The sequence below is a fragment of the Diprion similis genome, chromosome 2 (genome assembly GCF_021155765.1).
Source record: "Diprion similis isolate iyDipSimi1 chromosome 2, iyDipSimi1.1, whole genome shotgun sequence".
Taxonomy (NCBI): domain Eukaryota; kingdom Metazoa; phylum Arthropoda; class Insecta; order Hymenoptera; family Diprionidae; genus Diprion; species Diprion similis.
The window spans coordinates 3946841-3960701 of record NC_060106.1 but is presented as its reverse complement, the minus strand read 5'-3'; the positions used below and the strand labels follow the sequence as shown (position 1 = coordinate 3960701).

The window sequence follows — 13861 nt, the reverse complement described above, 5'->3', positions numbered from 1 at the left end:
ATGTACATAATTCGTTGTATTAATTAATGCATAGTTTTGTATTTCATTATTAATTCAATCGTCCGTATTATACTGTTAATTTGTTCAAGAGATTGGAATATAAGTTCCTTTTCATGAATAAATTGGTGCCTAGTAAATTGGTAATAAATGTGAAATGTCCGTGGAACTATAACGATTTTATATCATATATTTTTACGCTCAAACTTTGAATTGAAACGAATTGAACATACCAAATTTTGCTTGGGTATCAATTCATTTCCATTTGTTTTCAACCGAATTCACTAGAAAGTTAATTAAACTAATATAATCCATTTCCATCTGCCACATACGTATGTTAAACTTCTTGATTTTCTCAGTAGAGCATGCATGTAGCTACTCAATGTACGACATTATGCAATGTATCTTGATATATCATTAAAATGTCGAAAATTGAACAAAGCATGTGTATAGGCAACAGTGTTATTCAATTATACATGGAACCATTATTCTCCTTAACATAATCCAATGAAAACTTTTTCATAGTAGTTAATATCAGTCATAACAAAATCTATCGTCAAGTAGAGCTGGCTCACGTTGAAACAGGTTTATTGCAGATGATCAGCTCAGGATTAATTGCAAATATAGGGGACTGCAGCTTGGAGGCCAACAAATTGAGTTTTATTTCTGTGTGCACAGGCTATCCCAATATGATCGACATCCTAGGGGTACAGATCCAATTTTGCCAGCTGTATTGGAATTCCTTGAAGAAACTGAGGAAGCATTTCTTCACGCAGTTATTACCGATGTTGAACCATCTGCTCCACAGTTCAAATTAGCTCCGACTTATACATTGTACCTAGCAGCTAGATACCGCGCTAGCACTCATTACAGACCAGAGCTACAACCCACGGAAAGAGCTCACAGACTAACAGTCATGCTTGCTAACGTGGCTACTATGATTCAACGGGTGATACAGGTGAGAAAACAAGGCAGCGAACAATTACACGTTCAGTGTCGATTTTTCATTTTAATGATCATAAAATATGTATTGATTCAATAATAAATATAGTAATGAAGAAGAAATTAATGAAATCCATTTAAAAAGTGAAATCTTATTCAAGGAACGATACATGGACGCCTCATCCCTAGCTCTGTGGCTTGCCAATGGTTCTGAGCTCTTGCATATGCTCAAGAGCGACAGACACGTTGGGGCCTTTTCGACTCGAGCTCAAGACATATTGGCGGATGCTGTACACACAGCTTTTGCATCTCTTGTGCAGTGCGTATCGCTGGAACTTGCCCCCGCAATGTCACAATTTATGGCAGATGCCGATGAGCCAGCCAAGGAAGCAGGAGTCATGCAAATATTTTCGAATACAATGGCACTGCTTAGACGTTGTCGAGTCAATGCTGCACTGACCATTCAACTCTTCAGCCATTTATTTCACGCTATAAACGCAACAGCGTTTAACGCTCTTGTTTCGAATGGAAACCTTTGTGTTCGATGGTTTGGACGTCGATTAAAAGCAAGACTAAACGCTCTGGAGACCTGGGCTGATAGGCAAGGCCTGGACTTAGCTAGTCAATGTCACCTCGCCACCATTATGCAAGCTACACACCTCCTTCAGGCACCCAAATACAATGCAGACGATCTGGCGATTTTAAGTTCAAATTGCTTCAAACTTAACTCATTACAAGTTAGAGCCTTGCTTCAAAAGTATCAATCTGCAGCCGACGAGCCAAGACTACCAGCAGAATTAATTGAAAATGTTGTACGAGTGAGTATTGGTGTTCGTTGTGACTAAATCTCCTGATCACTCTGAATCATTGACAACAACTTATTGCTGATAATTAACCACGAACAACTGCTATAAATTCAGAGGTTAAACCTGAAGCATATGTGAATGCACATGTTTGCTTCTTGATTTATTATAAATTATATTAAACAATTTTCATATTTAATCTGCTATTAAGGTGGCTGAAAGTGTGGCAGATGAACTAGCTCGTGCTGATGGACGGGAAATCCGTCTGGAAGAAGAACCGACATTAGCTTTAGCTCTGCTATTACCGGAAGATGGATACAGCTGTGAAGTGATTAGAGGAGTACCACCTGGTTTGGCGGAATTTCTTGCACCATTGCAGAGAGACGGCTTGTGCAGAATGGCGCCACAGCCTACAAGTAGCGGATATTGGACTATCTACATGATCGACCACCATAACAATGTAAAGATTAGCACAATGCCGTAAAATTGATAGCATTTCAGTTTGAAATTCGATTATTTTGAGTTGCTATCTGGTTTAAAGCTGGACATGTTTCTAGAGATAGAATATAATCGTCTTCCAATCATCAAGTTGATACTTGTTTAATTTTACCTAAAAATTTATACACCCGACAATGAGAAATACTTTTTAACTGGAAATGTATTTTTTTAGCCTCGGAGTCCGAGCGCCATGAGTAACAGGTCTGGTGGTTACTCGGGACATTCTGGGCAAGCATCAAGTCAAAACCAACCTGAAATTCAAGTAATAAAATTGCACAAATCCACCAATGGCATGGGACTCAGCATAGTTGCTGCTAAGGTATGCCGTAAAATACACTGCACGTTCAAAGTGAAAATGGGTTGTAAACTGTTGATAAAACTCGTGGGTCTTACTTGGAGTAGTTCCGACTGACATTACCTCAGCAATGATTTTTCGAGCTAACTAAAAATACTACAATCGTCATCTTCACTTTAACCTCGACTTTAACTGAATGAAAACTGATTTGTAATTCGCACTAGTATGATAGAAACATATTTTCCCGTGAAATCACTGGACTGTAAACAATTCAACAGCTGTACCACTAGACAGGAAATTTTTTAGGAGTACATTTCCTGCTAAATAATCATCTTTTTCTGTAGAAGTGTTTTCTTTCTACTATTTTTAACTTCTTACTTTAACCTTCTACCATTTCGTTTCAGGGATCTGGCCAAGAAAGGTTGGGCATTTACATCAAGAGTGTGGTAGCGGGAGGAGCTGCCGATGCTGTAAGTTCACTTACATATCTGTGTACAAAATTGTACACTTTTTTTAACGACAGGAGACCAAATTTTGTACCAAATTATCAACATTATCTCCTTAACCTCATTTTACTATGTATCCAAACGAATATCAGATTTATTGTTCACGTCATATTTTTAGGATGGTAGATTAACTGCAGGAGATCAGTTATTGAAAGTGGATGGACAGAGTCTGGTCGGTATTACTCAAGAAAAGTAAGTTTTTACTTCGTATTTATATATTACTATTGTTTATTAATCACAGCATGACTAGAAATAATTACTCTGATGTTGATAAGGACTGTAATTAATCAATGATATGAAATGCGTAAACAGTACCTAAACGCATAATTTCACTTCATGTAGCTCGGAATACTAGAGATTATTACCATGCGTATCTTGTTATTTGAAAATACCTACATAGGGCAAATTGAGCTGATAGAAAACAATCACCAAACTCATCTACCTTAGCAATATAATTTTTAATGTAAATAATTAGATAAGCAGGCCATACTTTTAAAATTTTTATTCAAGGAATATGAGAAAAGTAACATGAATTCATACTTTTATAGGGCTGCTGAATATCTTGTTCGCACGGGTCCAATAGTCACTCTAGAGGTGGCTAAACAAGGTGCAATATATCACGGATTGGCAACTTTGTTATCTCAACAGTCCCCTGTCACGACCAGAGGTGAACACACGAAACATTTGCTCTCTTTACAACAAAATTTGACCCGATCAGATAAGATTCCATTGTACAAGATTATGATTTTCTACATAAAACGGTCGCGTGGATGTATATCAGAAAACCTTGAAAACTGCTTCATTGCTTGCCCGATTAAATAGGCTTAAAAATTTGCTTCCTGTTGTCTGTCAGAGATCATTCATAATCATTTTTACATACAAAGTGTTCATTATAAACTCATCCGTCATGCTGAAGGAAATTATTTTTCTTCTTTGCATAATTTCATTGGGTTTGCAGATGGTTATAATCGAGGGTTCAAAAATCTCTTAAATTTGTGGTATAACATTGTTTTTGACAAAATTGGCTAATTGCTCAGTATTATTGTAATCGAATTATACTACGCTTTGTAAATTATATCAGTCTGCAGTATTCTACTAGAATACATTGAGCTCAATTTGATACATGCAGTTTGCAATAAATAAGATTCATGCGATTAAACAATTTTGTCTCTATGCCATGTATACGACTTATATTTTACTTGTCAACTCTTATTTTCTTGTTTCTATCTAATATCAATCTATAATTGCATCATATTTTTGTATATATCAGGAACAAATATCTTTATTGCTATCCTATTTCTACGCATATTTCGTTCTCATTTTGGGCTTGACTAACGCTTAACTAACAATTTTTCCAAGCAGCGCATAAGACCAGACCAAAGTCGGAACACTTAGAGCCCCCAAGAATACCAGACAAGGCTCCCCAACCCTCTACGTCGCACTCGATGGGCAATCTTTTATCTGTACCAAAGCAATCGGCATACCAAGAACACTTGGTCGATTGGGAGGCGGACTATATTCAACCAGGTGCGACAGTAACCCACAACCAATTACCTAGGATGCAGTACTTTAATCGATTTCAATACCCTAATCAAGCTTCTTCGCAAAAGCTAACTATAGGACTACAGAATTTAGAATCCCAGTCGCAGCAAAGTTTTTGTCCACCGTCTCAGAACAGGACATTGTTACGTCAGAATGTTAATCCTCAATCAAATTTAGCGATGTGCCCAATTGACGAATTGCCCAGCGATGAAGAGTACAATCGGTCTAAACGACTATGGGTTGATAAGAGACAAATTCCTATTATTCAAGAACCGAGTCCAATGTTCCTGACTATTCCGAGCCATATAGATCGTTATCCTGCGTATCCCATGAGGAAAAAAATTCAACCACAAAATCCAGTTATTCCTCAATATGGTTATTACAATAATGACAAGACTGAATTAATATTTCCTACTAAAAATCAATCCCAGGATAGTCTCTATTCGTCAGAAAATGATGCAACATGTATAAAGAGTGAACAAATGGAACAGAAAACCATTTCATTGGACAGTGAGCCTTCTATACCGTACATTGACCAGTCTGACGAAGGCTTAGAACTATCCTGTCACTCGCAGGAAAGCGTATTTTCCGGTGATTTCAAACATCACAGTATTCCGTACAAATCAAAAGATTGCGATAATTTGCACATAAACTTATCAACCGACCACTATAAAGGAAAGACTTGCTCAAAGTCATTTTTACATATTGAAAATTGCTCTGTGACAGAAAATTTGAATCTAGGTAATAAGACGTTGAAGAAAGCCAGTGAAATATCATATAAAAATCCCATCAAGTCAGGAGGTAGATCTTATTCGCTTTCAAAAGATATTGAACTAGGTTCAAATAAAAATCAACTTATGGAATACTGCTCCTGTAACAATTTGAATTCATCAAGGCGTCCGGTATCTGGGACAAATGCAGAAATAATTATAGCTCCAATCGAGGTGAAACATGTACCTACTGCTGGTGATGATACAGTCGACTTTGAAAATGTTGACTCAAGTGAAGTGCAGAATAGTAGTACACCTTCAGACTCTACAGATAATGGTGAAAATATTGAAATTGCAGAAAAACATGCCTTACCAACTCTTCAGATGCATACAATAATGCCTGAACTTAATCTCGATTTGAGCGGACTCAACAGTGACGTTTCCAGCGAAAATTCAAATGCTAGTAAATGTTGGAAATCTCCAGAAGAGGTTCGTTTGGGTTGTGGACGAGTTGCAGCGTTGGCTAGGCATTTTTCAAAACTTGGCGATGCTGGGATTATCAAATTCAAATCAAAAAATTTAATTGGCTCCAGACAGTTCTCATCCGAGCCTGATATCGCATCGCCACGAAGTCCAGAAATTACAGTTAGAAAAAATTCGAGCTATAAACAATTCAAATCGGAAGCAGATCTGCTTATGCAAGATAAATTTGTTTCGACGACACGTGAGAAGGAATGGAGTATGATTCTACTAGACATTCAAGCCAAAGATGAATCCAGCAATAACAAATGTCCAAACTGCAATGGCACAGTTGAAAACCATTCAGAAAAAACAAGCAAAACGCATTTAAGTGGGATGAACGATACCGAATTGTGTGTTGCGGCAACAATTAGTGATGCCAGTACGATGATAGACGATGATGATGATTCACCAGGTGAATTGAAAAAGAGTGATTCAAAGTTATCACTAGCTGAACAACAAGAGATAATACAACAACTCAAGGAATTTTCAAATCTAGACAATCTTGATGCTCCCTTATTCATACCAGAATGTATAAAAATTCATGAGATAGAAATAGAGGCTGATAACAAAACTGAAGATTCTGAAAAGTGTGTAACCACAGAATCGAATACGAACAGCAGTTACAACAGCAATGAGAATACTATCAATTGTCCAAATTTTGGAATGATCAATACTTCACATACCCAATATTGTGGGAAATATTCGATTCCCACGGTTTTGAGTACATTGAATATATCACCAGGTTTTGAATTGTCAAAACGAATTAATAAACTTGAGAAATATTGGTCACTGAAAGACCTGGTCTCACCGTCAAGCCTTGAGCCATATATGGCTGAACACATGGACAATTCGCCAAAGTATTTCGTATTCCCTAGTTGTTCAAGGGTTGTCTCAGCACCAGAAATGCTAAACGAAAATCTTACGTTCTTTCACATTCAACCACTATTGTCCAAGTTTGGAAGTGAAATCATTACAAATGAAAGTAGCACCGTATCTATTACTGAAGAAAATTCACACGAAAAACGCCGTATTGCTTTAAAAAGTAACTCACCAAAGTCTAAAAGCTTGGATAATTTATGTCAAAAGCAAATCATCCACAAAGACTGTCAAAATCAAAAAAATAAATTGGTTACCCATGAGTGTGAGCAAACAACAAAATTTCCGGAGTCATTTATAAGAACCAAAAAGAAATCAAAGAGCTCTGATGAATTAGCTATGCATTCAGACAGCTCAAATGTGTCGGCATCATCTTTGAAGAAGCCATTAGTTTCTCAAAGCTGCGGAAATATTTCCAGCAGCCTAGCAAATAAAAATTCTCCCAATGATGATGACATGAAGAGTTTTTACACTGTTTCCCAATTAAAGAAAGGTCCGGCAAAAGTAACTCTGAAGCCCAAGCTGGCAAGAAATTGTGATTTCCCTCTTCAGACCAGCTCAAATGCAATCGTTAAGCGCCACTGTACCAAAGTTCAAAAGCCAATGCGAAAGAAAACTTCAATTGTAAAAAGAAAATGTAAAACTGATTTAGACATTTCTGAACAAAAACCGACACCCAGATTTGAAAGAGGAGACTGGATTTTTCGAGAATTTCCACCGCTGGATAATGTATTGGAAATGCGTAAGCCGGCAGATAATATTTTCGATGTGTTTTGACAGTTACACTGCCTGGTTCAGTTGAATACTTTATTTCATAAAAATTTCACAATAAACGAGCATTCAATCCAACACTTAATTGCCCTTCATTTTTATTATTTGCCGAAAACGAGAAAAAATTTAAATATTGCACTCCATGGCAATATTTTATTTATCTTAGGTATGCAATACTAAAACCTAGATGTACATTAAACCATAAAAAAACTTCTTCCCCATCACGAGATAGAAATAACGGAAACTAAAACATAGTGGTCAACGGTACATTTAATATTCTTATATCAGTTTAAAACTACAGTTTTGGCTGATACCGTTTATATCTTCCATCCATTTAGCACTGCAAAGTGTCTGTTCATTCCCATTTTTCATGTGATTACCACACATCAGTATTTTTCATCACCTAATCCGTTATATGTCTCTTCTTGGAACATACATAGTGATAACATATTTTTTCAATTAGTTTATATTGCAATGATTCTGCCTGGGAACTTGTTATTATTTTTCCGATAGTCTTATAAATTACTAAATAAATCTGCTTCTCTGCAATACTTTACATTTTCATTAGCTTAATCATATTTATGAAGACCATATACATGCATATGTTCGTTACTCAAATAAATTCACATCTCGAATTAGAATTAGGATATGTCAAATTATTTCTTAACACAAGTTACGTATGGGTCAATCGAGTCAGGTCAAATGAGTTCAAATTCGAAGTTGTGGCTTTATTTGAATCAATCAATACATTATACATTATACTCTGCAAATTCAATTAATAGCATAATAGAATGAAGCATGCGAGCACGTTTCGTTTAGTAATTATGCAGCTTTCAGCACATTAGAGCATTAACCAATTGCATCTTTCTGCATCTTGTGCTATCACAGGGCCCCGTCGCATGAGCGAGCGTGATCTACCGTCACGACTTGGACACGATGCTACTCCCCAACAAATTCATAGCAGCAAGTCTGTCCCAGCCCTGCATAGTAAGTAATACATATCCCAATGAATTGAGTGCTGTTTGATTCAGAAAATGGCGTTTATTTCATCTCAACTCATTCACGTTGTACAATTCACACTCTTCATTACACCACTCTTATCAAAACCAAGTTTTGCTGCATGGGGTCTTGATTTGAATATCCAATATTTCAATGCATCTAATTTTCCCAGATGTAGGAACAGAGGGAAAACAGCAACATGAAATTTTCAATCCGGGATATAGTCGGGCATCTTCTAGCAATAGCGTCACCCCTCCAGTGCAACCTCCTCCAATGCCAGCAATGAATGGAGCAACCACATTGCGTTCTCGGTAAGTATAGCATACATTGTGTAAAGCTTAGGCAATTTATCATATTTGAAAAAGTTGAATCCAATATGAATACCAGAATCATTTATGCCAATAATAAAACCGTCATCAATTCATTACACGAATTTCATTACATATTAGAAGTAATCAAGCAACTACTAATAACTGGTTTGTGGGAAAATAAACTTTCTGATATTAATCCTTTCACGTATAACAAGAAATTCGAGGTATTATTATGAATTATAATAAACTGCTACACCTACTTACAGATCAAGTCATAGTTTACATGACCCCATGCGCGCAGGAACGTTGCCACCTACAGGTTTAGTCAGCCGGCAACAATCATCTCCCAATCTGAATCCAAGCCAAGCACATACTATTCCTCCAAATAGTAATTCACAAAGTAACGAAGCAGAAAGATTTTATCAAAATTTGAGCGTGTACAGAAATCAAGATCCAGGAATGAAACAACAGCCTAGTCCGCCACAGCCATTGGACGATCGGTCAGTCTTCCCACGTTACCAGTCTCAATAGTTACTGTGGAACAGTTTCTTATCGTTCTCACTGAATTTGTCTTTGTTTGCATCATGTTTGGTAAAAATGTTTGTCGTTCGAAAAAATTATGATCTTCGTGCACGAATATTCAGTAAGAGGTCCAATACTGTATACTGAACAGAATGTGTGCAAACATTAATTACAGATTGTCTAAGTAATATTTATAGTTGTATTCTGATTGGTGAAAATTTTTTTCATTTAATGACATATTATACTTGTTGATCTTAATTAAACCTTTTATCAACAATACGGAATTTATTACTTTCAGAAGTCCTTTGCATACGCAAAAAAGCTTAAGAGGTTCTCAAAACTCTCTCAATCGACCAGCAACTGATACAAGCCAAGGCAGGGATCGACCGATATCTGCATACATTCCGCAAGGTCAGCAACAGAATTATCCTGTTAATCAACTGCAGCAACAAGGCGCTCCTCCAAGATCCCAATCGTCTCGTGACATAATTCGTCAAGAAGCCAAACTCCAAGAGATGCAGGAAGAAGTTAGGAGACGTGAATTGCGAGGTGCTGGACCTATCCCTACTCAATACCGCCAAAATGTTTACAATGTTCGACCATTGACTGCGGCTCAAGCAGCAAACTCTACTAGACCATCACGACCTATCGGTTCCACTCCTAATTTGGGCCCAACTTCTCCAACATACAATACGAGGCAAAGTGCACAGCATTTTAATTACCCAGATGGACAGTACGGGCAGTACAGTCAATTCAGTAAACATCAACAACCTTACGGACAATACGGCACGACACCTAAAGTGAAGCACGATTCTGTTCGAGGCGGTAATGGTCTAGTAATGGACCCCAGACAATTGGGACTTCAGGATCCAAATCGCCAGATACTTGACCCAAACAGACAATTTGCAGAGCAAAATCGCCAATTTCCTAGTGCTCAAAATAGCCCACAGTATTCCAACGGATCAACGGATCCTAGAAATGGTCAATATCAAGGAGAGCAGATAACAAATAGAATGCAAAATGGAGACGGAAATATTCAGGGGAATGTTGAAAACATTCTGAGACCTCACCTTCCCGAAGATGCTTACAGAGAAAGCCCCCCTCCACCACCGCCAAATACTTCGACACATCCATTGTACAGTAAACAGCCTGACTCTAGGTAAAAAGCCTTACCATTATAAAAAAGAACAAATTTCGTTGGCTATTGTTCATATGTGCTTCTTTGGCGGCACACTTACGGTACTTTTTGTTTCCATGTTCATCTGCAGGTACACCGCAAGTATGGGTGAACCTCCCAGAGGCAGTTTTTATCCTACAACTGGACCGACGCAACAGCCTCGACAATATCAATATAGTGCGACTAATCCTTGGCAACGTGAAGAGAGAGAAAAAGTGTGTAAACTTAGCATAAAGACATATTATTAATCTTTAGATCGTAGATGAAAGAAACTGGCTTTTGTACCTTTTTGAAGCATCCTGCTGACAATAACTAATGGAAAATAATCAACATCGATCTTATTTTCCGTAAAACTGATGAATAATTCTGAATTTTAGGAACAAGCTCGACGAAGAGAAGCAGCGAGGCAGTGGCGAGATCATCAAATAGCGGAACTAAGTGCATTGCCAAACAGGACACCGCAGCAAGAAGAGCAGCTTAGAGCTCTTCAGTTGGAACGAGATTTTCAAAGGAGAGCTGAAGAGGCTGCAAATCAGCAAGATGATGATGAAGAAAATAACGATCTTGAGCAAGAAAGTGCCCAGCGTGTCCAAGGTCTTCTTCGAATGGCTGCCGCCCAAGACAGATCGAATCAAGCCAATCAACAATCGAATCTGACAAGAGGAAATTCCAACAATCAATCTATACGGGGAACTCTGTCACCTCAACCAGTTAGCAGCCAATTGCAATCCATAAACATCCCGACCCACACGGCTATGAGTCAACAAGGACCACCTGGAGGCGGCAACACATATCCTGGACAGAGTGACAGCTCAGGCACATCCCACTTACAGCAAAACCAAAGTCAACAGAGTACGATGAGTCAAGGACCCATGTCGCCTATGTATGGTTCAACTATGGGCCAGCTTGGAAGTGGTCAGAAGTCTGGTTCCTTAAGCCCTGCACAGTCGAACGAAGACAGAGACCGAGAACGTAGGATGGAAGAGCTGAAAAGGAAGCAAGCTGAATTTGATGAGAATCATCGAAAACGAGAGGAAGATATCCGACAACAACAACAGCAGCTACAAATGCATCAGCAAATGCAACTGCAACAGCAAATCTATCAGCAGCAACAACAGCAGCAGCAACAGCAGCAGCAGCAGCAGCAGCAGCAACATCAGTCTAACTTGAGAAGCCAGCATCAACTTCATCCTGGAATGTTGCGTTTGGATAATCTGGTCATAAATGGACCAAGTTCACCCCCGTGTAAGTGTCTCATAAGTGCATCCACAATTTCATTATCCATGGTGGCTCACATAATTGATACAGTTGTTCAACTTGGGGTAAAATTCTATAATTACAGCATCGCAAAATGAGAGTAACGACGCTCCACCGCCACCTGAACGTGGCTCTAGCTATGCAGTGATGTCTCAACAGAGTGCCCTTAGGTCAAATACTTCAACGACGTCAAGTATTGCTGTGAGTAATTCACATCAAACAACTGCAGTGAAAAGAGTTTCTTTCCATGATCCTAATGCGAACACAGATCCGACACCGCGGATTGCAAACTCTACTACCAATTCATCATCTATTACGATGAACACCATTAGAGAGGATCCTAATGTAAGTATCCTACACTTTGTAAAGATTAAAAATTATGCCCAATATCCATGTATACAAGTTCTACTAGCATTCAAAAATTCAGTCGTACCACATAAAATTACTGCTACAGTAATCATTCAATTCGGGTAGATCGCTATTCTGTATTAAAAAACTATTCAATTAATACCTATTTCCATACTTATGTTAATAAAACACAAAGATGTAGAGTTCACAACTTGTTTCTATAGCGCAGAAGTAACTATGAAGTATTAGTAATAATTGTTTGTAGACAATTCAGCTGTGTGGACACATTGTGAACAATTAAAAAATTAAATATTTTGTCAAAATGCACACGTTGGCAGATATTCGAATAAGGTATACAGTATACACATCTCAAAATTGCAACGTTGTACTGTATGTACATCTGTATAATCATCTACAGTAATCATTGCATGATATCTGTATAATATTGTGAATTTGGATTGCATATTCATGAGGCTCAATCACGTCATCTCATCGATAAGAATATGTTTAAATCATCGGCCACATCATAAAAAAACAAATTTCGTCTTCATTACTGCAGTCATACATACGACGTAGTTTAACCAGTAATCATTCGCAACTTCATCGCTATACTATATGCATTAACTGTAAATTTGTTTATTATAAAGATCATTTCGTTTTTTTTTTTTTTTTTTTTAATAATTTTCATTCCATGAATGTAATAAGTTGATAGATGTCAAATGATGTTAGCGTTTATTTATGTATCATATACCTTGTAGAAAAAAAGTTTCCATTAGAGATATAAAATTTTGTTCACAGAACTTTATAAATGATGCAGAGAATATGTTAGCATCTCCTAAAACTCCAGAAGGACCTGGTTTATTTCCTGGAGGAACCCCAGGTGTTATAGGAGCTCAGGAAGTTTACAAGTAAGTTAAAACTGTGTTTCTTATAAATATTTCCTTGCCCGTAACAAATGAAACCAGCAAAGTTACATCTATTTGCCATAATTCAATGAGATATTTTTATTCAGGGATCCGAGACAGAGACGCTTGGCGGAAAAGCAAAAACAGCAACAAAATTCTCAACTAGGTGCAGTACCCGAACAGTTGAGTTTCAAAGAAAAGATGAAGATGTTTGCAATGGAGACGGGTGAGGATGGTACGCCGCGTGACAAAGTGAAAATTTCTCGAGCACAACGTGAAATAGATAATATTGGTAGCGCTCTCAGTCCTGGTAATAATAATAGAAGTTAGATCTAAATTTTGGATTATCATAGCAACTTACACTGAAATAATAAGAAGGTCTGCAATACTTAAACAATATGCTATGAATGGCTAACTGCAAAATCGTATGGTAAATATACAAGAATATAGAATATTAAACAATAAATTTCTACAACAAACAGTAAACATATGCATGAAGTTGATGAAATCTGGAAAAAAACGTAGGTATTACAGATCTGTTGTGAAAAAATTTGAGGTGTAGTAATCATAGTAAAAATTGTGTTTTATAACTATACATTCGCATTGCTTATGATACATTCATTTCGGAAATGAAGTGTAAAGAATCATTTTGTCGATTTTACAACTATCTATGTTTATACGTTATGTTTTAATTTCGTTTACAACATTAATGATTTATTATTAAGAGATCTATAGAATCAAACTGCCGATATTCAGTTTTGTTTCATTTTATTGTAAGTACCGTGCACAGACAAACTTTACACTTGACCAAGTGGGCCTATTGGCATACACATATTTTCACTTCAAATTTTTATTGCATAGTTTCCAAGTGAAAAGGTAA

The 13861-nt window shown here is 37.3% G+C and overlaps 1 protein-coding gene across 12 annotated transcripts in view; it reads left to right on the top strand.

Annotated features, from left to right (window-relative positions):
* LOC124416081 (afadin) overlaps positions 1–13399 on the top strand; it is a 90183-nt gene extending 76784 nt beyond the window's left edge. For 5 of the 12 annotated variants that reach the window (XM_046896933.1, XM_046896928.1, XM_046896930.1 and 2 more), the window contains 18 exons: positions 676–950; positions 1096–1757; positions 1954–2202; positions 2413–2559; positions 2940–3005; positions 3160–3233; positions 3590–3708; positions 4404–4568; positions 8351–8449; positions 8634–8772; positions 9039–9272; positions 9593–10167; positions 10210–10453; positions 10563–10686; positions 10849–11716; positions 11814–12073; positions 12875–12984; positions 13089–13399. In XM_046896933.1, coding sequence (XP_046752889.1) covers positions 676–950; positions 1096–1757; positions 1954–2202; positions 2413–2559; positions 2940–3005; positions 3160–3233; positions 3590–3708; positions 4404–4568; positions 8351–8449; positions 8634–8772; positions 9039–9272; positions 9593–10167; positions 10210–10453; positions 10563–10686; positions 10849–11716; positions 11814–12073; positions 12875–12984; positions 13089–13311 — 4633 coding nt within the window. In that variant the 3' untranslated portion in view covers positions 13312–13399. The other 7 variants (XM_046896929.1, XM_046896935.1, XM_046896931.1 and 4 more) reach the window with 7 other exon arrangements.
* The last annotated feature ends 462 nt before the right edge of the window (positions 13400–13861 follow it).